This window comes from Saccostrea echinata, unplaced genomic scaffold, assembly GCF_033153115.1.
Source record: "Saccostrea echinata isolate AGI-Se365-2 ecotype Australia unplaced genomic scaffold, CSIRO_AGI_Sech_v1 ptg000049l, whole genome shotgun sequence".
In the NCBI taxonomy this organism is placed as follows: Eukaryota; Metazoa; Mollusca; class Bivalvia; order Ostreida; family Ostreidae; genus Saccostrea; species Saccostrea echinata.
Window position 1 is genome coordinate 1493203 of NW_026889798.1, and position 27046 is coordinate 1520248.

Here is a 27046-nt window from a genome sequence, read left to right on the forward strand (position 1 = left end):
TATTTTTCAATGAAATATATAATGAAAATTAAAAATTGAATCATGACTCTTTATTCGCTCAAAACAGGCACGTATACCAACTGTATATATATAAATTTTATTTGTCTCAAATTTTGCTTTCAGTTGATCATGATTATAGTCATGTATACTTTGTATATGCATAAAACATTTCATTTTTAATCAACAGTCTTGTTAACTTCATCCCACTTCTTCATTATAATACTTTTTTTTTTACTTAACATCTACTATACATGTAAAACTATAAGGACCCAATTGGAAAATAAGTCCTTGACTTTCATGGGTTATCCTCGGTCATCGAAATCCGAAAATATATACCAAATATCTTTTTTAATTACTTTAACTTCTTTCTTTCTTTCTTTATTAATTTTTGGTAGGGAACGCCCTTAAGGTAAAGATATATAATAATTATAGATAACATGAATATCATTTAAATGTTCGACTGAAATGATAATGTGTTATATACATACTGTACATGTATATATACAGGAATTATTATCCTAAAGAATATATATGAAAATTTCACATAATTTTAAACTTTTAAGTAGGGCTCCGTGTAAAAATCATGCAGGTAGCACAGAAAAGGCGCTACATCGATAATCTGCAAATTCATTAAAACTGAGTTTAATATATTCATTTGGGTCTAAAATGAATGATAACGAATGGATTTGTTATAATTCTTCTTTTTTAATGTAGCTAGGGATAGGGTACCCCAGGGGTAATTTTGTATGGATAGTGTGTAAATAGTGCATATTTCAGAAAATAATTTCTTCTAAACCCAAGAAGATGTATACAATCTAAACACATAATTACAGTGAAAATGGAAAGTGTAAATTAAATTTACTCTAATATTTTTGTGCAAACGAAGGATTGAAAAGATACAGGGTGTTAAAAATCTGGAATTTGTTAAGATTCTTCGTATGAGTTATCTCCCTTAGGAAATTTTTATAGGTGGCGGTAGTAAAAAAATGGCGGCCTCCATGAAAAGCTGTACTTTGCAAAGTTATTTTAATGCATCATGTGGTGTTCATTGCAAATATCCGTGTGAATTGAGTAAAAATGATTGAAAGGAATATACAAGAACAGATTGGACACAGAGCTCGTGTAAAATTAAGAGGAAAAAAATCCGTGAAACGAGAAAGTGTAGCTTGGGAATATTACTGTCATCGTGTTGATCAGGGTATCAGCAATTTTCCTTACTACTGACATCAGTATGGTCTATGTCGGAAGTTTAGCTTCTAAGCTAATCCACCAGAATCCAAGAGTAAGCCCTCAGAGAGGAGTTGCAGTCCGATTGTGTCAGCTTACTCAACTTGGAGAGGGAAGATAATGTACCGGCGCCACCGGTACATTTGGACAGCTGTTTGAATAGCTTGATAGGTAGGATTTAATTTAAATTTACTTCTTATATATGGTTATTGATATTTTATACAGTAAAGTATGTATTGGGAAAATTATTGGGGATGGCCAGTTCCTACATGTATCAATATCATGTCCATTTTGAAAAAAATGACGTCTTACACATATTTTACACGTTATTTCGATCCAAACAAAAAGGAAAATTCGCAGTTATGGAAAGCATCCTATGTTTAATAAATTTCTGAAAACCTGTTTGCTTTCCCTGCTTTATGGGTTCAGGGGGTGCAGCATACATTACGTGAACTTCGCACGGTCCCCCCCCCCCCCACCCATTTTCCACTCTTCTCGTGCAAACTCATTCAAGTCCATTTTGAGCATTTTTTTTTTAACATTTCATCTTAAATTCTTATCGCTGATGACTACCGCACATCTCTTTCTCTTCATTTTTAAATTTAATGTCGCATTTCAATAAGAAAATAAAAATCTGTGACATCAAAGTTCATTGAAGAACTGTCTGTATCGCCTGCATGTGTATCTAGTTAAACTGAGATTTTAAGACCCCTGAAATAAATTAGGATCAGTCTCCATCTACAGCAAGGTTAAATTGTCCACCTTATCAGTTAAGACAACGTCTACCCCGTTGTCAAAACAAATCTGACTAAATCTTACGTTGTCTGTGGAAATATATATCTACTGCGGAGGCATACTCCCCATCAAGGCCTCATCTACAGAGAAAACAAACAAACTCTGGCAGAAGTTTGGATGCTGCACAGCTATAAAGTGGGTGGTGCTTTTTCTTGATTGATCATGTCACTAATCATTTAAAGAACTCGACAGGTTCTGTATTGTAAATACAAATTGGGGGCGGAGACTAATGCTATGCACTCGTCCACCCCCAAATTTGTATCTACGATACAAAACCCGTCTCATTCTCTAAATAATACCTATTGCCCAGTTTGTTTTGCTACATAACATTGCTAATACACATTCTATCATTAAACTGGGTATGTAGGAGAGTATCATCTTAACAATAGAACGTTTTAACATCATATAAGTATGAAACATTGTCTGTGCTCTCATCAGTAATCAATACATGTCCCACACAACAACAATTATTGAACGTGGCCAAATTTAAGGGATTCAGTGGGAAGGCCCGGCCGGGCCATTAGCTTAAAAAATTCTTTGTTTGCAGTTGCCGACATATAATTTTTAGAGTGGATAGGTAGGTTTTTTTTTTTGAAAATAAGTTATTTTTCAGACTTTTATTAGATAACAAATTATAGAGATATTCATACTTCAAGGCTTACTTAACATAAATAAGCTTCACTTGATAAAAACAAAAATAAAACATAGGTAATCAGAGATTACAGAGCTCACCTCAACGAATGTTGTCTTTAAGTAAGGCAAAGTCCCACACTAAACTAATAATCTAGGAGGGTGCATCCCTAGATGCAACATTTATGCAATTTTGGTCTGATAGGGCTTGCAGTTACTTGGGAATAGACTTATCTGAAAACTTAAAACTAGTCTCTCATCCAGAAAATGTAAGTCAAATCCAGCATTCGAAGCAAGTTTTGAGATTGTTCATCCCTTGATGCATCATCCATGCAAGTTTGGTTCAGATAGGCCTTATAGTTACTTGGAAATGAGATCTGCTCCAAAAACTTTAACCTGGTTACTCATCCGGAAAATGTAGGTCAGATCCAGCATCCGAAGCAAGTCCAGTAATGTGAATCCTTAGATGTATCATCCATGCAAGTTTGGTCAATATAGGGCTTATAGTTACTTGGAAATGAGACCTGCTCCAAAAACTTTAACCTGCTCCAAAAACATTAACCTGGTCATTCTTTAGCTGAAATTGCAGCATCTGAAACCTTGACTGGTACAATAAAACACACTAGAAGCATCCTCCATGCATCTCTGACTAATATAGGCCATAGAAGTACTTGAAAAGAAAACTGCTCCAAAAACCTTAACCTGGGACGCCGACGCCGAGGGTATTACATAAGCTCCCCCAACTTCGTTGAGGTGAGCTAAAAATGGAACATTTTCAATATCCTGAAAAAACTGAAACTTAAAAAAATAATAATACAAAATGGCTGAAAAAAACGTTTGGGTCGGGTGCATTTTCAGTGGGTGCGTAGGCAACTGAAAACAAATTAATTTTTATTTTAGGCCCCAGGTTTACGGTAATTCAAATTGAAAATGAACATGTAAATTTTACTAATTAAAAGAAGTAAATGCTTTATGGTATAGGTTTTGATTTTTAGCTCACCTGAGCCAAAGGCTCAAGTAAGCTTTTCTGATCACACTTTGTCAAATGTCTGTTGTTGTTCCAGGTGTCAGTGTCATCTTTTTTAAAATCTTTTCACATTTTCATCTTCTTCCAGAACTGCATGGCAAATTTCAACCATATTTGCCACAAAGCATTCTTGGATGAAGGAGATTCAGTGTTGTTCAAATGAAGAGCCTTGCCCTCTTTCAAGGGGAGATAATTAAAAATTAGTTAAAATTTAATGAATCTTTCAAAAATCTTCCTCTCAAGAACCACTGGAACAGAAAAGATGAAACTTATGTGAAAGCTTTATTACATAATGTAGTGGGAAGTTTGTTCAGATCATGATCCCAAGGGATATGGATTGGCCGCAATAAGCAATCAAAGTTTTACATATAGAAATATATATATATATAAAACTTTATCAATCTTTTGATTGAAAAACTGGGCCAAAAGGGTTGAAACTTTTGTAAAAAGTGGCGGTAGTATGGGGCTTTAATGGGTGGTCAAAATTTTACTTAAAAAAATGTAGATACTAAGTAACAATCTTTAGAAATCTTCTTCTCAAGAACTAGACATACTGGTAGTATGGGGCCACAATGGGGGATCAAAGTTTCACACTAGATAGTGATAATTCTTCTTTTTAAGAACAGCAAAGCCATGATTAGTCATACATATACATGTATATATTGAAGAATCCTCAATTAGTGTAGATTCAAATCTGTTGAAATCATGAACCCCTGGGATAGGGTAGGACCACAATGGGGATCAAAGTTTTACATACGAATATATTAGAAAAATCTGCTGATGAAGATATTGACTCAGGTGAGCATTGTGGCCAATTGGCTTCTTGTTTGCTCTATCCATGTCAACATGGCACTAGTCAGAAATGATAACTAAATAACAAAATCAAGTATGGACAGTAAAAAAATCAACCAAGATATAAAAACCACTTAAAAAGTTTGATTTATTTAATAAATATATAATTTTTCAGACAAGGCTATTTATGCACATTTTTTAACATTACTGATGGTATAATTTGTAAAAGATATATCACTGAAAATTCTATTAGTCTTGTCAAGCTATTGCTGACTTACATTTTACTGGCCCAACAACATTTTTAATCAGGCTAGTGTATATAAAAAACAGTGTACTGTGCTTTGTAATCACCAGGTAAATTTAATTTAGGGTTTTTAAATAGGTATATTTAGTTGTCTTTATACCTTCTCTCTCTCTCTCTCTCTCTCTATGTACATATGTATGTCATATTGCATATAAATCTAGATGAAAAATATTCCTTGTTGTTTTTCAGAATGATCATTTAAAGAACTTGTTTGGCTGAAGAGATAGAATGAAAAGGGAAGACCCAAAAGTGTTTTATAACAGGTACTGTGAGAGTATTTGATTTTGTAGTTTTAATTTAATCAGTAGCAAGATTACAGAATTCATAACTGGCTACAGTTTAAATTGTAATATGGTTAAAACCTGAGACATAAATGATAGAAAATATGGTAAAGATATTTTATATATTTCATAAATTAGTAATTTGAATTGTATACTTTTGAAATGAAACCCTATATCATTTTCACAGAATGCGCAAGATGGTTTGCATCATGGTTATGAAGGAAAAGCTGACAGTATTTTTGAGACAGCAAGAAAAACATCATTGCACACCACCAACTAATAAGACTCCAAAGGTGGGGGACCACATGCCATGCACATGCAACCATTTGAGATTTTACATGAAATTACTACATTACATAGACTTGAGATTTCATGTAAAGTAATTTATAAATTCAAAAAAAAAAAAACCTTTAATACCTTTAAATTAATGTAAAACAATGAGTTTTAATGTGTAAATGATAATTATATGTAACTATTATTTTAGGAATAACAAAGATTAGAGTTCAAAGAATGGATTCAATGCTGGTACTTGGATACTTATAATCAGGCATGGACTCTCATCTCCCATGGATCTTCAGCACCTTTAGGTTACAGATTTATATTTCATTAGAAGAGACTCGTAAATAAAAGGACAGTCAGTTACTACAAAAGAGGCATCGGAGATTAGTGATATTTTGTTCAGCATTATTGCATCTTACAAAGATGTAAACTACTAAAATTTTGTTTACATCTATCAATTAATGATTTTGATACATGTACCAGTAATTAATAATTTTGATGTGGGGTAAATGGTAAAATTGAATGGAAAGCAAGCAGTTGACTTGGTAATGATGTGTAAAAAACATCATTCATTTAATTAATACATGTAATTGCATGCAGTTAAAATTCGGTCAAAATTCTTGTGGTGTATATTGAAAGGTGTAACCAAGAGGGAAACATAAAATGATTTTTATATTATCATTAAAATAAAAGTCAAATTGTATATTATACAGTTATTTCTGTTTTTGAGGTCATTACAATGGTTTGGCTTGCCTAGGTGTATGCATTCACCGATCCTAAAGAAGGAAGTAAATATTGTCCCTCTATGGGTGTTAGATCAAGATATAACCCCCCCCCCCTCCCAAAAAAATAAATAAATGCAATTTCAATTCTTGTATAATACCCTATGTATCATACCCATAGGGTATGGTGTGTATGAAACAAGCGTGACCTTTTGATTTGCCTGTTGGACTTTAAAAAAAATTTATAGGCTGAAAAAAACCTCAAAAATGGGATATGATACTGTTTTTGTAAATATGGATTATCTCCCTTTTCAGCTTAAAATTAGAACATTTTACTGGTCATGAAAATATTTTGATTAAATGAAAAGTAAAATTGTGTTGTATTTCAAATTGGAAAATTGAGAATTTTTTTTAAAATGTCAATTTATTCTTACATGTATTCCTGGTATATATTCATGATATGTGTATAGGGCATATATATTGTACTGTGACAAAAAAAGGGAAATTGCCATTTTTTATATGAAACTCGTCAATCGTTTTGGGAAAATAATAATCATTTGCACAAAAATGTTTTAATTATTTTATTTTCTATAGGGTGTGGTGTCTATGAAACTAGCATGGCCTTTTGGTTTGGCTGTTGGGTTCTTAATTTTTTGATAGCTGAAAATCCTCAAAAAATTGATATTTTGCTGTTTTTGTCAATATGGATTATCTCCCCTTTTCAGCTTAAAATTAAAAACATCTTACAGGTCACGAAAATATTTAGATTAATTAAGATAAGTAAATAATTGTGTTGTATTTGAGTTTGGAAATGTAAAGAAATTGTGTTGAAATGTCAATTTCCTTTTACATGCATACATATATGGCATATATTGGACAGTGACAAAAAAAGGGAAATTGCCATTTTTTGTATGAAACTCGTCAATCATTTTGGGAAAATAATAATCATTTGCACAAAAATGTTTTAATTATTTTATTTTCTATAGGGTATGGTGTCTATGAAACTAGCATGGCCTTTTGGTTTGGCTGTTGGGTTTTTTAATTTTTTGATAGCTGAAAATCCCCAAAAAATTGATATTTTGCTGTTTTTGTCAATATGGATTATCTCCCCTTTTCAGTATAAAATTAGAACATTTTACTGGACATGGAAATATTTTGATTAATTATGAAAAGTTACCACTTGAGCTGTATTTGAATGAGAAATAAACAAGAATGTGATTTATTGTCTGATTTTCTTTTAATTTCATCTGAAATATTGATATTTTTGCCTATTTTTAGAGGAAATTTCAGCCATATTTTACCGAAAACAGTTTAACTGTTGCCATGGCAACAAGACACAGAATTGATAAAAAATCATTTTATTTTTTGTAGTATCTTAGCATACTCTACCAACAGGCAAAGTTTGAAAAAATTCTGAAACCCCCCATGTATCACCCCCTGCATGATTTTTACACGGAGCCATACTTAAGATTAAAAATAATTTGCGTTATGGCTGAAATTTTTTTTATTCTTTCTTTTTCTTTTTTTAACATTTCTTCACCATTTACACGGCAAAGTTTTTCCTGACTCAAAAAATCTACTGGTCGGGATAATTGAGGAGCAATTAAGCATACCCCCCCCCCCCCCAAATCAACGGATGAGAAACTATATAAACTAAATTGATACTACATTAATGATCGGGGGTGGCCCCCTGTGACTTACTTACTTACTTATATGCCTACTATGTTCGAATCACGGCCGCGACTGACCTAAGTTGATAAAAAAATAGGTAGCAACTGTTCCTTCGCCAAGCGCTCGGCACTTTGAAGTGAGAATTGCGGGTCTTTCGGATCAGACCTTAAAAACCGAGACCCGTGTCACGGTAGGCGTTGGCACGATAAAGAACCCTCACTGCTCAGTGGCTCTGAGTGCCGAGTAAAGGTCTAAGCCCTTCACCGAAATATAGTGACGTCTCTGTATGAGTGAAAAATTCTCGAACGGGACGTAAAACAACACACAATCAGTCAGTCAATCTGTAAGGAGATGGGTGATCAAGGTTCGCAGAATGCCTATAGCATCAGATATATAAAATAATAATCAATTTGTGAATTTCGTATTTAGAGTAAAGTTCTCGTTATTGAAATTTATGAAATTATAATAAAAAAAACTTTTCTGAGGAAAATTTTCTCGGCAATATTATTATGTTATTAAAAATTAATGTGGTATTCGTGGTTTGCAGTACCATATCAATAAAAATCCTAAGTATCATTTTCCTTTGAAACTAACCACTATACGCTACACAGATCCTGATAAATAGTGGCATTTAAATCATGTTTGTGATGTGACCCTTGACTAAATGGACTTCAAGTCTTTCTCGGAAAAATGCGATTGTTGTGTCTTTAAAGTGTATTTTTAAGGTATAGTGGGTCTTTGTTCCATGTTTTTGTTGACCAAAAAATGTACATTTTTTATCAAAATTTGAAAAACATGGACCGAGGACCCACTCATACCGAAAAATTATGTTTTAATATGGGAAATTGATCCTTTTGTGATGCTATTTCATATAGGCAAATAATTTCAATCTTAGTGAGATTTTTGCAAAATTGTGGAGATTTTACATAAAGTATACTTTAATTTAAGATGAAATATCAAAGAAAATTTTGTTATAATTGAGATCTAATTTTTTACCTTCATGGTTGTTGCACTAGAGGCATTGCGCTCGCCTTGTTCGTCCATCTTCTTTATAATCTTCCAGGGACTATAAACACCCGCCCTAGATCGACACCAGGGCTTTGTTCGGTGGCACCCAGACCCCCTAAGGAGCCTCTGAAAATATGTTTTATGTTACCCTAACAAAAATTCTTGGATCCATTCCTGCTGAAATACGTGGCTTTAGATATAAGTAAGCATCAAAAAATCCAAAAATAATAACGTAGACTTAACGTTTTATTAAAAAAAATCATTGCCGCGGTATTATAAAATAGAGCTTTATTTTATAATACCGCGGGTATGATTTTTTAATAAAACGTTAATTCTACGTTATTATTTTTGGATTTTTCATATGGAATACATTGTAAATGTATACTAGAAGATTAATTTATGGAAAAAGACGAATAAAAAATTTCCTTGGACCCAAGGTATATATTCGGGGGAGGGGGGGGGGTCCTGTCCACAAGCACCTGTGGTCTGCTCTTGAAAAAAAATACATTACGGGCTTTAATTTTGTGGGACAAAAGACTCTTCAAATGAAAAGCCCATTGTGTAACTAAACTGAATTTAAAATAGTATGATATACCGCATGATCGGATGTATCGATGGATCATGTCATTTTCGATGGCGACGGAAATAATTACACCTCATTCGCAAACGGAACCATGGCATCTATTGCATCTATAGCTAGTAGATTGATTATTCCTGCAGTGTGATACTTTAACAGCTTTATTACACCAATATATAGGGATCAAAATCCACAGTTTATTTCTATTCTATCAAGAAATCAATGTGGCTAAATTGTTTAGCTGTTTTATAGTCAGCAGTAATAAATATAAATTGTTCAAACCCACAGTCCAAAAGTCATCAAGTCACTTCATCTATTTGTCCTATATGAATAGTATATTCTTATACTAAGTATAAACAATGAAAACAAATCCTGAATGTGCATTAGCAATGGTAAATTCTAACTGGAAATAGTAATATTTATAATAATAAAATAAACGAGGGTCTTTTCGAATTCCTTTAAACACAGTTAAAGCTCAAGCTTTTACTGAGGCATTTCTATGCCATATCTGTTTCTAATAGGGCCGCAGCAACAGTATCAAAAGTGGGGGAGGGGCAACCCCTCCCCCTTCAAAAAAAAAAAAAAAAAAAAAATAAACTGAGTGGTGGGGGACTTCCCAAAATTATCTGACAAGCTAAAAAAAAAAAAACAAAACCAAAAACAAAAATTACTGTCCAAATCCTTTAATTTGTCAGTGCTCGACTTTACAACATCAAAAAGTGGGGGGGGGGGGGGTCAAAAGGAAAATTTAGTATAGCAAAATACTATACTCAGAAAAAAGTGGGGACCGGGCCCCTTGGCCCCCGCGTTCTACGGGCTTGTTTAATCTAAAAAATACTGACACTTTTTGTTCAAAATCAAGGGGGGAAAAAACTGCCTCTCTCCCTTTTTAAAATAATTGTTTAAAAATCGGGCTCGGGGTAAGGGAATATATAACCGGAAATAGCTTGAAATCCGAAGGGAAGCTTCGAGATATTTTGGATTTGTTTATACAGTTTGGCTCTAATTGTGAAGAAAGGACACCTTTTCCAAAAGAATAATGGTTTGACTATTATCTGTTTATCGCTTAATTCGAAACTTAAGTTTTTCTTTTAAAATAAAATGTACATTTTATATTTCTTTTTTTGCTTGAAACATCATGACGCATGGTAACCATGTGCTTTTTATTAAAAACATGATTTCACACGCTCTCTGAATTGTCTTTAGTCTCAGTAAACTCTGGCTTATTTTTTTCAGCAGAAACTTTTCCAAACTTTGTGTTACATATTTTCAATTATTTTAAATGGATATTTTCATTATGATCATCAGCAAACAAAGAATAACATTTTCAATATTTTCGTAACTTTTTCCTCAACAAAGACAACATGCTTAACACTGCTTAATGTTAAATGCATCAAATAATTGGGTTTGTTAAATGATTAATCTTTAAACAGATTTGGAATGTTTGTAAACCAGTACACTGGCAAAAGACATCATGAGAAAGCCTATTTTGAATTTCCTCTTGTCTTGTTTATAAAGTTCCCTATTTTTCCTTGCTGTTTTGAGGTTACAGAAAAATATATTTTGTATAAAAAAAAAATGAATTGAGCTTTACTTAATTGTAAGGTATGTCAGAAAATCAAACCGTATTCCTTTTGTAAACAAGGCTAAGTTCTCACACTTTTATTTGAAAGGTGTCTTTGAATCCGGTACAGATCTTCAATGCAGGGGCAGAAGAGGAAAAGGCAGAAACTGCCAGATTGGTAAATGATAGAAATAGGTTATTTATAATATCAATTAAAGAAGTGTTTTTCATGACCCCAATATCACAACCAAATAGATGCAGTTTCCTCAACAAAATGAGGTAATTTTACCCCCAATAAACTATTTTTTTTAGCCATTTTTATTAGATTTCATTGTAAAATGATGTGAAAGGCTCTTTTTAAAATATGGACAAAAAATATTTTTTACTAAAGAATTGACTAAAGGTCTTAGATTGGTCTACAAGTTTTTATTTTCAAAAATCAAAAAATTGATCATTTAGTAATAATAATGTGAAAATTATTGGGAAAACTTTGCCAGCTAATATTATATTGTATAATGTTCTGTCTACCAGTCCTCCTTTGTGGGAGCTATTGCTATTGGTGATCTGGTGAAAAGCACACTGGGACCTAAGGGAATGGTAAGTTTTTGTTGTTGAATTTTTGAGTTAAAGTAAGCCATCCTTTTGAAATACTGTAGATTCCTAATAAGATGCAAGTAGGGCTGTCATGAGTACCTAAAATAACCGAGAACCGCGGTCCAAGTTGTTCGGTTCGGTTCCGGTTCCATTTTTCCGGATTTTGGTTCGGGTCTGGTTTATATATTAGAGTCTGTTTAATACAAAAAATGGCGTCGAAATCAAAGGAATGATGACGATAACAGTGATAAATAAACATCACAACTGAAATCTACTTCATTCCATGACGGAACACTTGTCACGGAAGTATTAGATAATTATCAAAACGAGCAGGAATGGTCAGGTTGTGGCTAATAGTAGGCCAAGTCACCGATTTCTAGACGTTCGCATGGTTAAGACTTGTTTTCAATGTAAAGGACAAGGTTCATTTGATATAATATTTGGCCCTGAGAATTTCTAAAAATTAAAGTTTACGCTGAATCAAAACTTTACATTGAAAATAAAGGTTGGATATATGCTTGTTAAAAAAATAAACCCAAACTTTGAGAATGTGTCCCCTGTATACTGTTTATTCGTGGTCAAATCATGCACAGAATGCGTATTTCCGGAAAAATCGTTAAAAATCAGGGACTTAAAAGCATTTTTCGATAGGTCCGCATTATATCACCACTTTGTAATTTTCACAAATGAAACATCAATTTGAAAGCATCTTATATGCAAAAATTGTGATATTGTGCGGACCATGTTTATTTTTAAAAAATGTGTTCATTTTACAGCATGCATATACACATGCATTCGACGGTGTTTTGCTATATCTAAATAATATTGAGAATATACCTCGCCACGTATCGCTAAAAATCCTTTAATATAAAGAATGAAATCATCATATCAATGTTATGAAGATCTGGTCTGTATTAATTCTTTACACGTTGTTCAAATTCAGATACCTTGGGCCTATATTAGTATATAGCATCTTTAGTTACTTCCGCGCTCCCTAACTAAACGACAGTGGTACGAGTTAAATTGACATTAGGTGGTTGAAAAAAGTAGCAGTTCACAAAAAATGCAGTATTTACAATTGTCGTATAAATATTATTTTACATTTAGTTTATTTATTACCCAGTGCCTGTGTCCATATTCATGTCAAGCAGAACAGTATAAAGCAATTATACGTCATTTTTGAAAATTGACGTCACAATGGTTTCCCCGATCTATTTGACCTGTTGGGAAAATGGACCATTTACATGTACTTGGATATCAGGGGCGTAGCTAGAACTTTGATGAAGTATAGGCACAAATTATTCTGTGTGCGGCGAGGGGTCTGGAAGCCGCTCAAGGCCCCCAGCGGGTCCAGGGCAGCGCCTTGGTAGGGGGTTCAGGGGGGGGGGGGGGAAGCCCCCCGACGGAAAATGGATTTCACGATTTTAAGACCCCTGGGTGACAAATTCTGGTCATTTAAACTACAAAATTCTGGGTCTCTTTAAAATGAAATTTCATATTAAGTAGAAAAGCTAAGAAAGTGCAGTCCAACTTTTTAACCAGAAATCTTTAGTTAGAAGAGTTTTAATATTTTTTTCGGCGTAATCAAATTTAGAACATGAAGAAGAAAGTTATTAAAAAAGTATTCAAAAATAATCAGACTCAAAGAAATGTTTTACAATAAATAATGAAAAAAAAAAAAAAATTTTCCAGAAAAAAAGCTAATCTAGTCTACCCACAAAGAAGTGGTAAATTCGGGTGGACAGCCATAAAAAAGTTAATTGTGAGCGTCAGGGGAGTTTTATATCTATATTTAGTGACATGTACTTGCATATAGAAATTTTCAAGACATTTTATAAAAAGTCCCACAGTGAAACAGTCGGTTAACTATTATTTTCTTTCTTTTATACAGTTTTGTTTCTAATTTTTTTCTGAAAAAAAAAAAATCAAGTGTAGGCACGTGCCTTAAGTGTCTAATGGCAGCTACTCCACTGGATGTGATTTTTTGAGCTATTATAGTGAAAATTAGAGGCTAAGTTTCCAAGATAGAAGACAATTAAATTGGCAAAATATCACAATAGATTTAACAATGCGCCTCTCAGTATAAAATATGTGCAATGTAGATCAATTCCGAACATAATCTAGATTGTCATAAATGTTTATCAGTAACTTCAGTTAGTTTTTTTTTTAAGAGCATCGGATTTATTATGAAATAGATTCCACGGTGCTGATCATCAGGCACCGCGTTTCGTTTGATCTGATGATCCGTGCCTGTAATCTTGAGGCGTGATACGGCTCTTCGGATCGAGTTACTGTTATAATAATATATATGTATTCAAAGGCAGATCCAGCACCGGCGTGCCGGGCGTCTCCAACCCCCTCCCTTGTTTCAGATTTTTTTCCTTGTGTACATTTTGTTTGTTTAATCTGTTCATACTCTCAGTTTATCCACACATAACGTTCAGGCACGTAGTTTCAATGCTGATTTGAATTGAAAAAATGTTTCAATTCATGTCGAAAAAATCTTAACCTCCCCTTACACGTATAAATTGTAAAGGTTTACTTGAAATTCGTTACCACGATGAACACAATACTTTTCCCACGACACTTTTTTTCCCTTTTTTTAATTTTTGTCATCTTGAAAATATACATTTGATTAATAACTGAATATAGAACTATTTTGCTTTAATTTCTACGCCTATACAATATGTGATACAGGGACTCTAAATATTTCATGTAATCAAAGTTCTCATTGAATAGACCCCCCCCCCCCCATAAAACATGTAAAAAGTATTAACTGTACTGTCTGTTTCCTTTCCCCGAATAACAAAATAAAATTAATATTGCTTTCTGTTTGTTATGAACAAAAGGGTCATCTACTTTCAAGGGTTAACTTGGGTTCACAATATTAAATTGAGGGATTCTTAACATTATATTAGACCAAGATAAAGTAATTGAATACAGTATTTACATATTGATTACCGATATAAGTAAATTACAGTGAAATCTGTTCACTAAATCTTGATTGTCTTTGAACAATTTTCCTGGGAAAATAATTCAAGGCAGGCACTTTATCCTTGAAATAATCTAGATTAGTTCATAATGTAATCTTTATATGATAAAATGTTCTCAAAGTCTAAAAAATGTTGTTTTTTTCCTTGAAACACCCGCTTGCGTAAGTTGTCGTCACAAAGGTATCAATTACTTAGAGGAAGTAGTAAGGATCCGCAGGGGGAGGGGTTCCGGACCCCACCCCAACACCCACCACTTGTATAAAATTCATACAGTAAAAATACAAAAAATATGAAGGGGGAAGGGTTAAGAAAACTTTGTAAAGTTTATATGATATGTAGGAAGGTAAAGTGACACCCCCTTTCAAAATAGGTATTTCAGGTTGGGGTCATCCTCTCAAGCCAGGGATCCTGAGTCAACATGTTGCCGTTGGACCCCTGGCATATTTCATTCAATATTTGTGGGCTGACTTTAGCGACAATCACATTAAGCCATTCTATGATAAACAACTTGTAACACGTGCATTTGAGGTGTCAACTGAATCCTTATCTAACTATTTATGAAAACTTTAATTTGATTGGTGCTTCTCAATGAGAGAAGCAAGCCCACGAATATTGAATGAAATATGCCAGGGGTCCAACGGCAGCGTGTTGACTCAGGACCCCTGGCTTGCAAGGATGGGTTGGGGTTAGTTTTCTTTTTTAAAAAAAGGTTTTCTCCTTTGGGTCGATCTTTTTTTTTGTTTTGAGTTGGTATGGAACACCTCACTCCCTTTTCTGGGAAAAATTACAGGAAAATTCCTCAATTGCGCTGTTATATTTTTCCGCGAGTCGACATTGCTTTTCCACGAGAAATCCTTCTTTACCGTGAAGTACTAGAATTAGTATTTTTTTCTTTTCCGCGAAATCCTCTATGAACCAGGTAGTACCTTTTGCTCCTTGTCCACCACGGGGATGAATTAATGTGAAAGTTAAAACATCGTTAAAACATGCTGTCTGTTCAATAACCCGTAGATCCTAATATATTCGTGTCGGAACAAGCTGCATTTTTTGAGAAAAAAAAATGATATTAATAGCTGATAATTCGACGTTGGAATGTTTCCGAAACTGCTGAAAGAAAAGAATAAACGAAGGTTCGCATGCATTCCTTTTTTCAAGAATGGGCTCTGCCTCTGGACAGCGCAGATAAAGTATTATAATATAGACACAGTTAAACTTATGTAAATCAATCCACAGAAAAGCAATGTCAAGCATTTGCGGAGAAGTAAACTGTGTTTTTATTTATTTATTTTTTAAATTTAATGCAGATAAGCAGGAAGACCAAAATCTTACTGACATAGTATTATACACAAAATAATTTTCTTGAACACCTGCAATCAAAATCCAAGAAAAAGTCTTACGGTCTTTAAGTCTTTTTTGCAAAGTTTGGCAATTACGGTTCGTCAAGTTAACAAACAAAGCCAATAACTTTGCTTGTGTCAATGCTAGGCGCGGAAAGTGAGAAATCCGCTAAGAATGTACTGTACATATACATTTATATATTTTCCCCTTATGATTCAAAAATTTTCAAAGCCAACCATACCAATTGATTTAAAGATTTGTCTTTAGTTATGAAAAATAATTTAGAAAACATGATGATGATATGCTATCACATGTATACCAATACATCGAAATGTACGTTTATGAAAATGAGATTTAATTAACGTACATAATAAAATATACAGGTAAGCTGGATTTATTTTTAAACATGACGGTAAATTCCTGTTCATGACGTCGCATAAAGCAACGTCAGAATATCACAACGTTATCTTAAACTATGCTACCTTTACGTTTACATAAAACAAAAATAAAGCTTTGTACATGTATATATTGATAATTTCATGAAAATATGTACTCTCTCAAAGAGTTTTGAGAAGTATTATTTAATTTTGACACGGGGCCGAATTTTGCACCAAATGCACCTTGTCCTTTAATGTAACAAATAAATATTTTTCAAGTTAAATTTATTAAATTAAGGTTTAAAATAGATGTAAATACCCGACCCAAAAAACCCGAAACCAACCCGAAAATTTACAGAACCGACCCGACCCGAAAAATTTTGGAACCGTGACAGCCCTAGATGCAAGGAATTTATTAACACAATTTCAGAAGCACCACAAGTGAAGTAAAAATTCTCACTTTTTACTTTTATGCTGCTTAAATGCATGTAAAAATTTTTGACCAACAGACCAATTGTGAATTTATGTGCAATTTGATGTTTAAGAGTCATTCCACAATATTAAGTACTGGTGAAAAGTAAGGAATCTAGAGTACCCTTTGATAAAGAACAATACAGGGAAAAATTCTTTTTTAAATTTGCAGGGCTTTGCACAAATAATTGTTTTTCTCCAACAGAACAAAAGTTCATTTTTTTTCAAATGTAAAAAATATATAATTATTAATCCTTGTACTATATACATGCAGAACTTTCTATTTAATGTACTTCAGATCTTCTATGAAAAGCAAACTTCTTATCAAATAAGTCAAAACAGGTGTAAATTGCTATTAATATGATTAACAGGACAAAATATTACAAAGCTCTGGTGGAATACAAGTCACAAATGATGGAGCCACAATTCTAAAATCTATAGGCATTGACAACCCAGCAGCAAAGATCTTAGTGGGTAAGTTACTTAAATTTATTTAACATTTTACACTGTTAAAAGGCATAGATTTCAATTTGCTCTCACACTTAAAAAAATCATGGCTGCATCAGATAACAGTTGTTTGTTCTTGTGAATATTTAATGAGAACAGTTGACCAATCAGAGCATGGATTGATAGAACTCGCATTGATAGAACTCGAATCAGGAGCTGATGTGGTGATATTGATGACTTGTTTTATTGAAAGTAAACAAATATGTTTGAGTGTTTTATTTGTTCTCTTTTTAAGAAAGTTGAAAACTTTCCTTTTTCTTAAGTTACGTGTATTTTATTCATTTAACTTTGATATTCCTTATCAAATTCTGAAAACAGTATCATTGAAAATCCTAAATTTTATTTTTGCAAAGTACAAGTAAATGTTCAAATGTTACGAAGAGTATGGTTAGGAAGCAAAATTTTACTTTGTCTCATTTTAAGACTTCGCAAGTTTATACACAATGTGACAGAAATATGAGAAAATTGTCTACACTTCAAGCTAGCATTTGATCAGATCAGAGAGACAGAGAGAGCTGTCTTAAAAAATCTGAAAAGCAAGTTCATTTAACTGTATTAGAATTGAGTTGAAACATGAGTATAACAAAGCTTTGACATGTATGTGTTTGAGAGAGAGAGAGAGAGGGATGAATGGAAAAGTAAACATACTAATAACTTGTGGATTTATTTTTTAGATATCTCCAAAGTGCAGGATGATGAGGTTGGAGATGGGACCACTTCTGTAGTAGTCCTGGCTAGTGAATTATTGAGAGTAAGGCCCCTGTTTCATTCTTTTGAGACTAATATATTACTAATGCTTAGAGTATCAAGAATCTTGCTATTTTTCATGGTAAAATTTTATTTGCACTAATGATTTAGGTTCCAATTGATGTCCCAAAGATTTAAAAAAAAATAATAAGTTTGATTCAGGATAATCATGATGTTAGCTGATCTCAAAATCTGCATACATGTATTCTTTGAGAAAAATTAAAGCAAGGTTGTCTGTAAGTAAGACCCAGGGGCCAGGGTATATCCCTGTCTATAATGTTATCCCCCTGGATACTCTGGTATGCCCCCTCAACCCCCTGTTAGGGGAGGAATCCCAGACCCCCTTCTACTAATGTCTCCTGCTACATCAGTTCTTAAGGAGAACCCTGTTGAAGTTACTTTTTCATATTGTTTTTATGGTTTAGACATTAAAGATGGAAGAATTTTGCCTGATTTTGCAGTTTTTCCTAAGTAACATTATATATTATTACATTTGCTGGAGCAAGGGAATGCTCCTGTTGATTTTTGCGTGAATGTTGTAGGAGTCTGAGTCATTAATCTCCCAAAAGATCCACCCCCAGACCATTATATCTGGATGGAGGAAGGCTACAGATGAGGCCAGGAAGGCACTACAGAACTTTGCCAGAGATAATGGGTAACTTTGTTTTTACATCACTATTGAACATCACCCTCTCTGTACATAATCACCAAGTAAGATCAGTAGACCTTAACATGCATGGCTGCTTCTTTGTTTCTATTTTCTTATATATATTTTTTCCCCACCAATATGACAAGTTATTCTGGTTTGCATTACTGAGAAAGTCATGGCAGTGAAATACAGTGTATGTTGATAAATTGTCTGACAGAAATGTAAATAATTTGCAATGGTTTTTGATAAAAACCATAATGGAGGAACTGGTGTATTTCTTGAAAAAGTATTGTATCGAATCTGACAAAAATACTTCAGTTTATTATTTAGCATTTGAATGTTGATTTTCCTTTTCAGGAATAATGAGAAGAAGTTTCGAGAGGACTTGATGAACATTGCTCGTACAACCCTCAGCTCCAAAATCCTCACTCAGTATAAAGACCACTTCTCTAAACTGGCTGTAGATGCAGTTCTAAGGTTAAAGGTACAACAAGAAATGTAGTATTGATTTTAGTAGGAAATTGTTTATAAAACTAATTTAAACTAATTTCCTGGGGTTCAAGTCCTTTGCACCACATTGTAAAGTTATGTGGCATGATTTTTTTTATATGTAAACAGTAAGAGTTAATGTTCTTGCAAAAGACGGAAATGTAAAACTTCAGTAATTATTTATAAGGTATTATTCAATTTGTTAGTTAATTTCGTCAGAAAATATATACTGGGTTTTGAAAAACTAAGTCTATGGTTGCAAAATATGGTTAAAATATCTAAGTAATTTTGTATAGGTAAGATATTATATACTGTTGATCACTATGTTTTTGCGACACCTTACTTGCACAAGATAGCTGTTTGGTTTTTTATGAGAGAAAATTTTAGCAAGCTGTGTTCATTGTATGTAACCTTTAACATTATAAATACCAGCGAGAAAATTTTATGGAGCAGACAGACTCATGTAATTATGTGACAGTAAAGTAAAATAAAAAGTGATTTACAGTAGCTGGTTATAACTGACAAAAATTTTAATCCTTTATAGGGCAGTGGTAATTTAGATGCCATTCACCTCATTAAGAAATCTGGAGGTGGCTTACAAGACTCATACTTAGATGAAGGTGAGTTTGGTTGATTTTTGTGTAGCTCAGTATACCATTGAAGGTAATTAATGCGAGGTTTTGTTAAAGAGAGCAATATTTAAGTATTTTGGGCACAATTGTAACTGATGACATTGGCTTATATGTTTAATTGCAATATTATCAATGCATTTTGATTGCTAGAAGATATCCATAAAATTTTGAAAAATGTTTTAAAGATGCTTTCAAGGTTTTGCAGTGCATAAACTGAGAATATTCTGTGTATTTTGTTAAGGTTTTCTCTTGGATAAGAAGATAGGTGTTAACCAACCCAAGAGGATAGAGAATGCCAAAATTTTAATAGCTAACACACCCATGGACACAGATAAAATCAAGGTACAGATTTTCAAATACAGGCAACTCTTGATGGCTCGAACTTCGATCTCTCGAAGTTCTTGATCGCTCGAAGTGAGTCTCCGGTTCCAAATTTTTCCACTATATAACTAAGCAAATTTACTCTTGATTTCTCGAACTCTTGATCTCTCGAAACCCTTGATCCCTCGAAGTCAAAATGCAGTCCCGCTATGCATATTCTATTAGAATTTACCCTCGATACCTCGAAGTGGCTTTGTGTATACAAGATTATATAATTAGCACCTTTACCTGGACATTTAAATGGCCCCAGGTAGAAGACGCGGGTCTCGAGGAACGTTATGTTTGTTCAGGTGACACTTATGCTGCAAGGTGATAATTGATTTATAATTTATCATATTTTGCCTATATGCTATTGAAATAATTACCATCGACTGTCTTGCGATAATTAAGATACGAAGTGTCATTGAAAAGTAGTGATTGATTAAAAGACAAAACACTAATTTAATTTTTATTTCGAGTCAGTGTCAAAGGTAAACGAAATATGAAAAAAGCAGAAACAGCCTCAGTGTCAATATGACGACTATTATTGGACAAATACTTACAGAGCTGCGTTCAATGATCATTTTTGGAATAGTCAAAGCTATGTACGACGCTGTAAAATGCCGTTTTCATGTAACGAATGCATAGTATGATGTCCGTTTTACGAAGAATAAATAAATATACATGAAATGATTATATACATTTTCTGCTTTACTCAGTTTAATGAAATATTCATCTGAATTACGAAAAATATGGTTGTTTTATAAAAACCACGTGTAAGAGGTTAGCACTGCATGAAAATCATTACATCCGGTAAGACTAATTTTAAAACCTGTCAACAAACCCGGAAAATTCCGGACTCTTGAAAACTCGAACTCTTGATCTCTCGAAGTTTTTCCTCGGTCCCGCGGACTTCGAGGTATCGAGAGTTACCTGTATGTACATTTCCAAATAATTTTCCTTAAGATTCTTTGCAAATTAGAAAAAGTTCATGTTCTCATGAACTACTGTGGGATGAGTAAGAATATTTCCATTGTGATGTGATTGAAGTAAAAAAAATAGTGCAAAGTCTTTTTTTTTTTTTTTTTTTTAAAAAGATCTTTAAATGACAAAAATATGTGGCAAGTCATCAGGAAAATAAGGCAAATATAAGATATGAACTTAATTTTTGAGAATTCATGAGATACATGAACTACAATGCTTCACACCTGCATATTTATCATGAAGTGCTATTGCTTTCTTAAATAATGGCAATTGAATATTGCTAACCATAAAGTGTCCTGGGCATATTTAAAATTTCCAAGGTTTAAATACTGACTGATTATAAACTTAATAAATTATTGTTTGTTTCCACATAGAACTATTAGATTTACCATTAGCATTTCTTCTCGACATACAATATATTAAAAAATTTGTAGGTGTTTGGAAGCAAAGTGAAGGTAGATGCTGTTTCCAAAGTAGCAGAATTAGAATTGGCCGAAAAAGAGAAGATGAGGGATAAAGTTAACAAAATTGTAAAGCATGGCTGTAATGTGTTCATCAATAGGTAAGTGCCGAACATTTCAAATATTTCATGCACTTTTATATTTTTTGTTGAAGGAATTAACTTTTCAAAGTTGTCGTAACGAATGAGTCTCTGCATACAGAAACAGAAAATATAGAACATTGTAGAGTAAGACCTTGGCATCTCAAACTTTGGGGATTACAAAAAAGAGATATGCAAATATTTAAAATTTCAAAGTTGAGAATGAAAGTTTCCTTTGCCCTACAGGTATCTCTGGTATTCCTTGTATTTGGTGTACTAGATGGCACAGTTCAAATGTGATTTCATCCTTACAGGCAATTAATTTATAACTACCCTGAGCAGCTGTTTGCTGATGCTGGTGTGATGGCCATTGAGCATGCTGATTTTGAGGGAATAGAGAGGCTAGCATTAGTCACTGGTAGGTAGTTTTTTTTGTACTATTATTGGTCAGGATTAATTCTTATGAACAAGTATATAATAGGCAGTATCAATACTGCCCAAGTCTGTTTCTCACCTGAGCCAAAGGCTCATGTGGGCTTTTCTGATGAAAGAATGTCTGGCATTTGTCTGTCCATTTGTCTGTCTGTCTGACCAGCTGACTGCTGTGTGTTGTGTTTTAATTGTCTGTAAACTTCTTATATTTTTGACTTCTTTTATAGAACCACTGGGTAAATTTCAATGGACTTGCCTTAAAGCATTCTTGGGTGAAGGGGACTTAAGTTTGTTCAACTGAAGGACCACAACCACACTCTCTTTTTAAGGGGAGATGATTAAGAATTTATGAAAATAAGATGGTAGCTTTTAAAATTCTACTTCTCAAGAACCATTGGTTTAGAAAACTTAAAAACCTATTTGAAAGCATCCTGACAAAGTGTAGATTCAATTTTTTTCAAATCACGGTTAGGGTTGGAGGGCGGGGGAGGGGGTGGGGGATTTGGGGGTAAGGTATGGCCACAATAGGTGACTGAAGTTTTACATAGGAAAAAATATATAAAAGTCTCCTCAAGAACAGCAGAGCTATAATTGGTTAAATGCAAGCATATTCAGGTATTGCAGATTCAATTTTGTTCAAATCATTGCACCCCGGGGTAGGGTGGGGCCACTGAGCTATCAAATTTTTACATGATAGGAATATATTGCAAAAATTTTTTTCTTCTTAAGAACAGAAAGACCACGGTTAATGATTTGAATATGCCAACATTATCAGGAAATTCAGTTTAATGTTTGTTCAGATCATGGCCACGGGGGATAGGATGGGGCCACACTAAAGGAATCAAAGTTTTATATGGAAATATACAGAAATACAGAAAAAAGTAGTGATACGTGATATTAAAATGCAATCATTCTCAATTAGTGCATAATCAAATTTGTTCCAATCATGGATCCCAGAGGCAGGGTGGAATTAATGGATCTTAGTTTTATTTAGTAAAATTTTGAAATCTGAAGAAGAACAGCAGGGCCATGATCAATTATATGGATATGCAAGTATTCTTGGATAGTGCCCATTTAGTTCTGTTTAAATTATAGCCCTCAACACAGGGGTAGGAAGGGGCCTTTCAAATTTGTTCAAATAATGGCCCCTGGGGATAGGGTGGGCACAATAGGGGATCAAAGTTTTACATTGAAATATTTAGTAGAAAACCTTTAAAAAATCTTCTCAGGAATGGCAGACTTATGATTGTTCATATTGATATTCAAGTATCCTCAGGAAGTGAAGATCAAGAGATTAGAATAGACTCTCCCAAGGAAGGGTTGGGATTATAAATTTTTTGCTAGGAATGTATAGATAAAAGTTGATTAGAACTGTCAGGGCCTGATTATTCATACGAAGTTGCAAGGAATATAAAGGATAAAAAAAGTTTCTGAGTCTTCTCAAGAAGAGCAGAGCAAGTGTGACTCCGGTGAGCATTGTGGCCCATGGGCCTTTCGTTTCATTAAAACATAGTTTCATATGCAAAAGGGGGCTCTTTGGCAGTTTTAGTAAATGCATTCATTGTACAATTCTAAAACTAATTAAAAAAACAGTGAAAGCTGAATAAAAATTTGCATTTTAAAAGTTACAGGATAAAAAACATATATTTCCAGGTGGTGAAATTGTGTCCACATTTGACTCCCCTGACCATGTTCGCCTGGGCAAGTGTAAGCTTATAGAGGAAGTGATGATTGGGGAGGACAAGTTAATCAAGTTCTCAGGTAGGACAAATATTTATGTATTACATTAACAAACCCATCCAATTGTTTAGAGAAAAATCCAATAGTTTTTTTTTTTGCTTTTAGTGTCTAAAAATATTTTTTCAGAGCTTTTACATACTCACATTTGGAATGTTTTAGAAGGTCAGGAACACTAATATACTGAACTTATGAGATTTTATGGATTGCTATTTAGGTGTGGAGATGGGTGAGGCCTGCACCATTGTTCTACGAGGCGCCACCAAACAGATTCTTGATGAGGCTGAACGGTCACTCCATGATGCCCTTTGTGTTCTAACGCAGACTGTAAAGGAAACCAAAACGGTGTTTGGTGGAGGTTAGTTGTACTTAGCGCTGCAATTACTTTCTGCCCATGCCACATGAAATAATGAACTTCCCCTACTAAAGGTCATAAATCTTTAAGGTCATCCTTATTTTGGGATTTAAAAGGATTTGTGGTCCATTGATTGTTGGAATAATGTATCTATTTATTAATCATTTTTAACTGTTGCATGCATATACAGACCTGTATAAATCAAGATCATAATTACAAAGTCATTCAAGATGTGTGACATGAATTTTTACTGCAACAAATTATTGGAATATTTTTTTCACAAAATTGTGTTTGAAATCTTTAAGAGAGTGTTAAGAGATCTTCATTGAAAGGTTTACATAGAAAATAAGATTTCTGTGTTCTTAAATTTTTTATTAAATTTCTTGCAACAAGCAACAAAATTATATATGTCTGCCACTTAACAAAAGAAAGAGTGTTTATTATTAAGTGTCTTTGTTTTACAGGAAGTTCAGAAATGCTAATGGCAGATGCTGTCTCTAAATTGGCTGCAAAGACTCCTGGGAAAGAAGCTGTTGCCATGGAGTCCTTTGCTAAGGCATTAAGAATGGTACATAATTTTCAATTTTTATGCCATACATCTAAGTATACAGTCAAACCTTATTATCTCGAACTCAATGAGACATAGAAAAAACTTTTGAGATATCCCAAGATTTGAGATGAGGTTAAAATACATAAAGAAAAAGTTGTTGGGTCCCACAAGTGACTCCGACATATCCAAGGTACATGTATTCGGGATATCTGTGTTCAAGATACTTAAGTTCAACTGTATATTATTTTATTTCATTGTATTTTGTAAGCTCACCTGTTGAGTTTGAGTAGGGTTTATTTGTGCAAAATCATTTGACATTGTTTATGACTTTTGTTATCTTTCACACTTTCTCTTTTAAACGTGTAATTTTCAGCTTCCCACCACTATAGCAGACAATGCAGGATATGACAGTGCCCAGCTGATATCGGAGCTGAGGGCAATCCACACAGCAGGAAAACACACCATGGGATTAAGTATGTTAAATTTAAATTTAGGGTGTCTTCAATCTTGAGCTTCTCAAATAAAAATTTTTCTTCAGATTAATCATCACATTTATATTTTGTGGTTTGGGGGAGGGGGCAGGGATAAATGGGTAAATAAATGCATGAAAAAAAAGCAACAAAAAGAATATACGTGTACAATAGTATTAAATTGTTATATATTATAGAAAATAAATAATATCCTGGTCCTAATTTGAATTCATTTTTTCTGTATACTTACTTAATTCTAATGAGTAAAACTTTTGAACATTTATATTTTTTCATCTTTTGAAATGGAGAAATTGCAAATTATTTATTTGAACCAGCAAGTGAATTTGATTTGAAGACAGATTAGGTTAATTAATAGATATTATTGCTTTTGATGACTAAAATGCTACAGGAAAATATTTTGATGAGAATTTTAACACATTTGATATTGATTAAAAACATGATTACAAAAATCATCCCACGTTTTGGGCAAATTGTGTTACATAAGGCGTAGCAGTTACTCAGATATTTTTCATGTTTTCTTTCAAAAAAATCCAAAGAAGCAAACTGTGGTTTGAATTAAGAAAATATAAATGTTAAAATACACCTCTTAATTTCTCATGACCATATCTTAGGCTTAGAGATTTATGCTCATTTAGTGTATTTGTTTTTGTAGATATGGTTGATGGTGAGGTGGGTGATATGGAGAAGTTAGGAATTACAGAATCCTTCCAGGTGAAGCGTCAGGTTTTAATGAGCGCGTCAGAGGCCGCTGAAATGATTCTACGTGTAGATGATATCATCAAATCAGCACCAAGACCACGACAACCAGATCACAGGCACCACTGAAATCGTGTACATTAGTGACATTTGATTAATTCAGTACTGAACAAATTACTGTCTTAAATTATCAATTGTGTGAACCATATTTGAATTGTAATAAATATCTAATATTTCTTGTGATTTATTGGTCATTCAGTTATAATTACCAACTATGAAATAGTCTTCTGGCATTGTCAACGAAAAGATGCAAATTAAACTTGTGGAATCATCTACTTTCATTGAGGTTTCTTAAAATTTTAACACTTATAGGGAAATAATGGGTAATGGGTAATTTGAACATTTAACCATCAGAAACTGACAGATGTATATAAATAGGCTGCATAATTTCGTTTCAATCCCCCTTCGTTATTACAATTCTTAAACTTTACTGAAAATATTGTAAACGTAATACATTTACATGTAGCTGTATTTTTATGCCCCGCCATGAATATGGCCGGGGCATATAGTGTTTGTCATGTCCATCTTCCGTCCTTCTGTCCTTCCGTCTGTTCTTCCGTCACACTTTGCGTTTAGCTCTGTTCAAAGCTCAGTTTCAAAGAAACTATCCAAGATATTTTTATCGAACTTCATATGCTGATAGATTTTTTGACCTTGACCTTTCTTTTGACCTTGACCTCACTTTTCTTAAAATAGTGTTTAGCTCAGTTTTAAAGATACCATTCAAGATAGTGTAATCAAACTTCATATGTTGATACATACTGATGTAAGGTATTCAACTGCATCAACATTTTTTGACCTTGACCTTTCTTTTGACCTTGACCTCACTTTTCTCAAATTAGTGTTTAGCACAGTTTTAAAGATACCATTCAAGATAGTGAATCAAACTTCAGATGTTGATACATACTGATGTAAGCTATTCAACTGCATCAACATTTTTTTACCTTGACCTTTCTTTTGACCTTGACCTCACTTTTCTTAAATTAGTGTTTAGCTCAGTTTTAATGAAACAATTCAAGATATTTTTAACAAACTTTATATGCTGATACATGAGAGCTACTCAACTGCATCAATATTTTTACCTTGACCTTTCCTTTGACCTTGACCTCACTTTTCTTAAATTAGTGTTTAGCTCAGTTTTACAGAAACCATTCATAATATTTTTA

General features: G+C 33.4%; 1 protein-coding gene and 1 long non-coding RNA gene across 2 annotated transcripts; both read left to right on the forward strand.

Moving 5' to 3' along the window:
* Positions 1–1139: 1139 nt before the first annotated feature.
* On the forward strand, positions 1140–5665 carry LOC133203303 (uncharacterized). The gene is made up of 4 exons (XR_009723384.1): positions 1140–1398; positions 4965–5038; positions 5244–5349; positions 5541–5665. It is a non-coding gene; the product is annotated as an uncharacterized LOC133203303 (long non-coding RNA).
* Positions 5666–10249: 4584 nt separating this feature from the next.
* On the forward strand, positions 10250–26063 carry LOC133203274 (T-complex protein 1 subunit beta-like). Its single transcript, XM_061339091.1, has 16 exons — positions 10250–10355; positions 10987–11055; positions 11409–11474; positions 17022–17124; positions 17832–17908; positions 18447–18559; positions 18911–19037; positions 19587–19662; positions 19916–20016; positions 21453–21580; positions 21874–21977; positions 23645–23752; positions 23946–24086; positions 24548–24651; positions 25007–25106; positions 25777–26063. Exons 1-16 carry the CDS (start codon positions 10353–10355, stop codon positions 25947–25949), a joined length of 1593 nt encoding a protein of 530 aa, XP_061195075.1. The 5' UTR covers positions 10250–10352; the 3' UTR covers positions 25950–26063.
* The last annotated feature ends 983 nt before the right edge of the window (positions 26064–27046 follow it).

Coding starts and splice junctions, on each gene's coding strand:
- LOC133203274 (XM_061339091.1), top strand. Junction 17,125..17,831: donor AGCAGCAAAGATCTTAGTGG/GTAAGTTACTTA, acceptor TTTATTTTTTAG/ATATCTCCAAAGTGCAGGAT. Junction 19,663..19,915: donor AGACTCATACTTAGATGAAG/GTGAGTTTGGTT, acceptor TATTTTGTTAAG/GTTTTCTCTTGGATAAGAAG.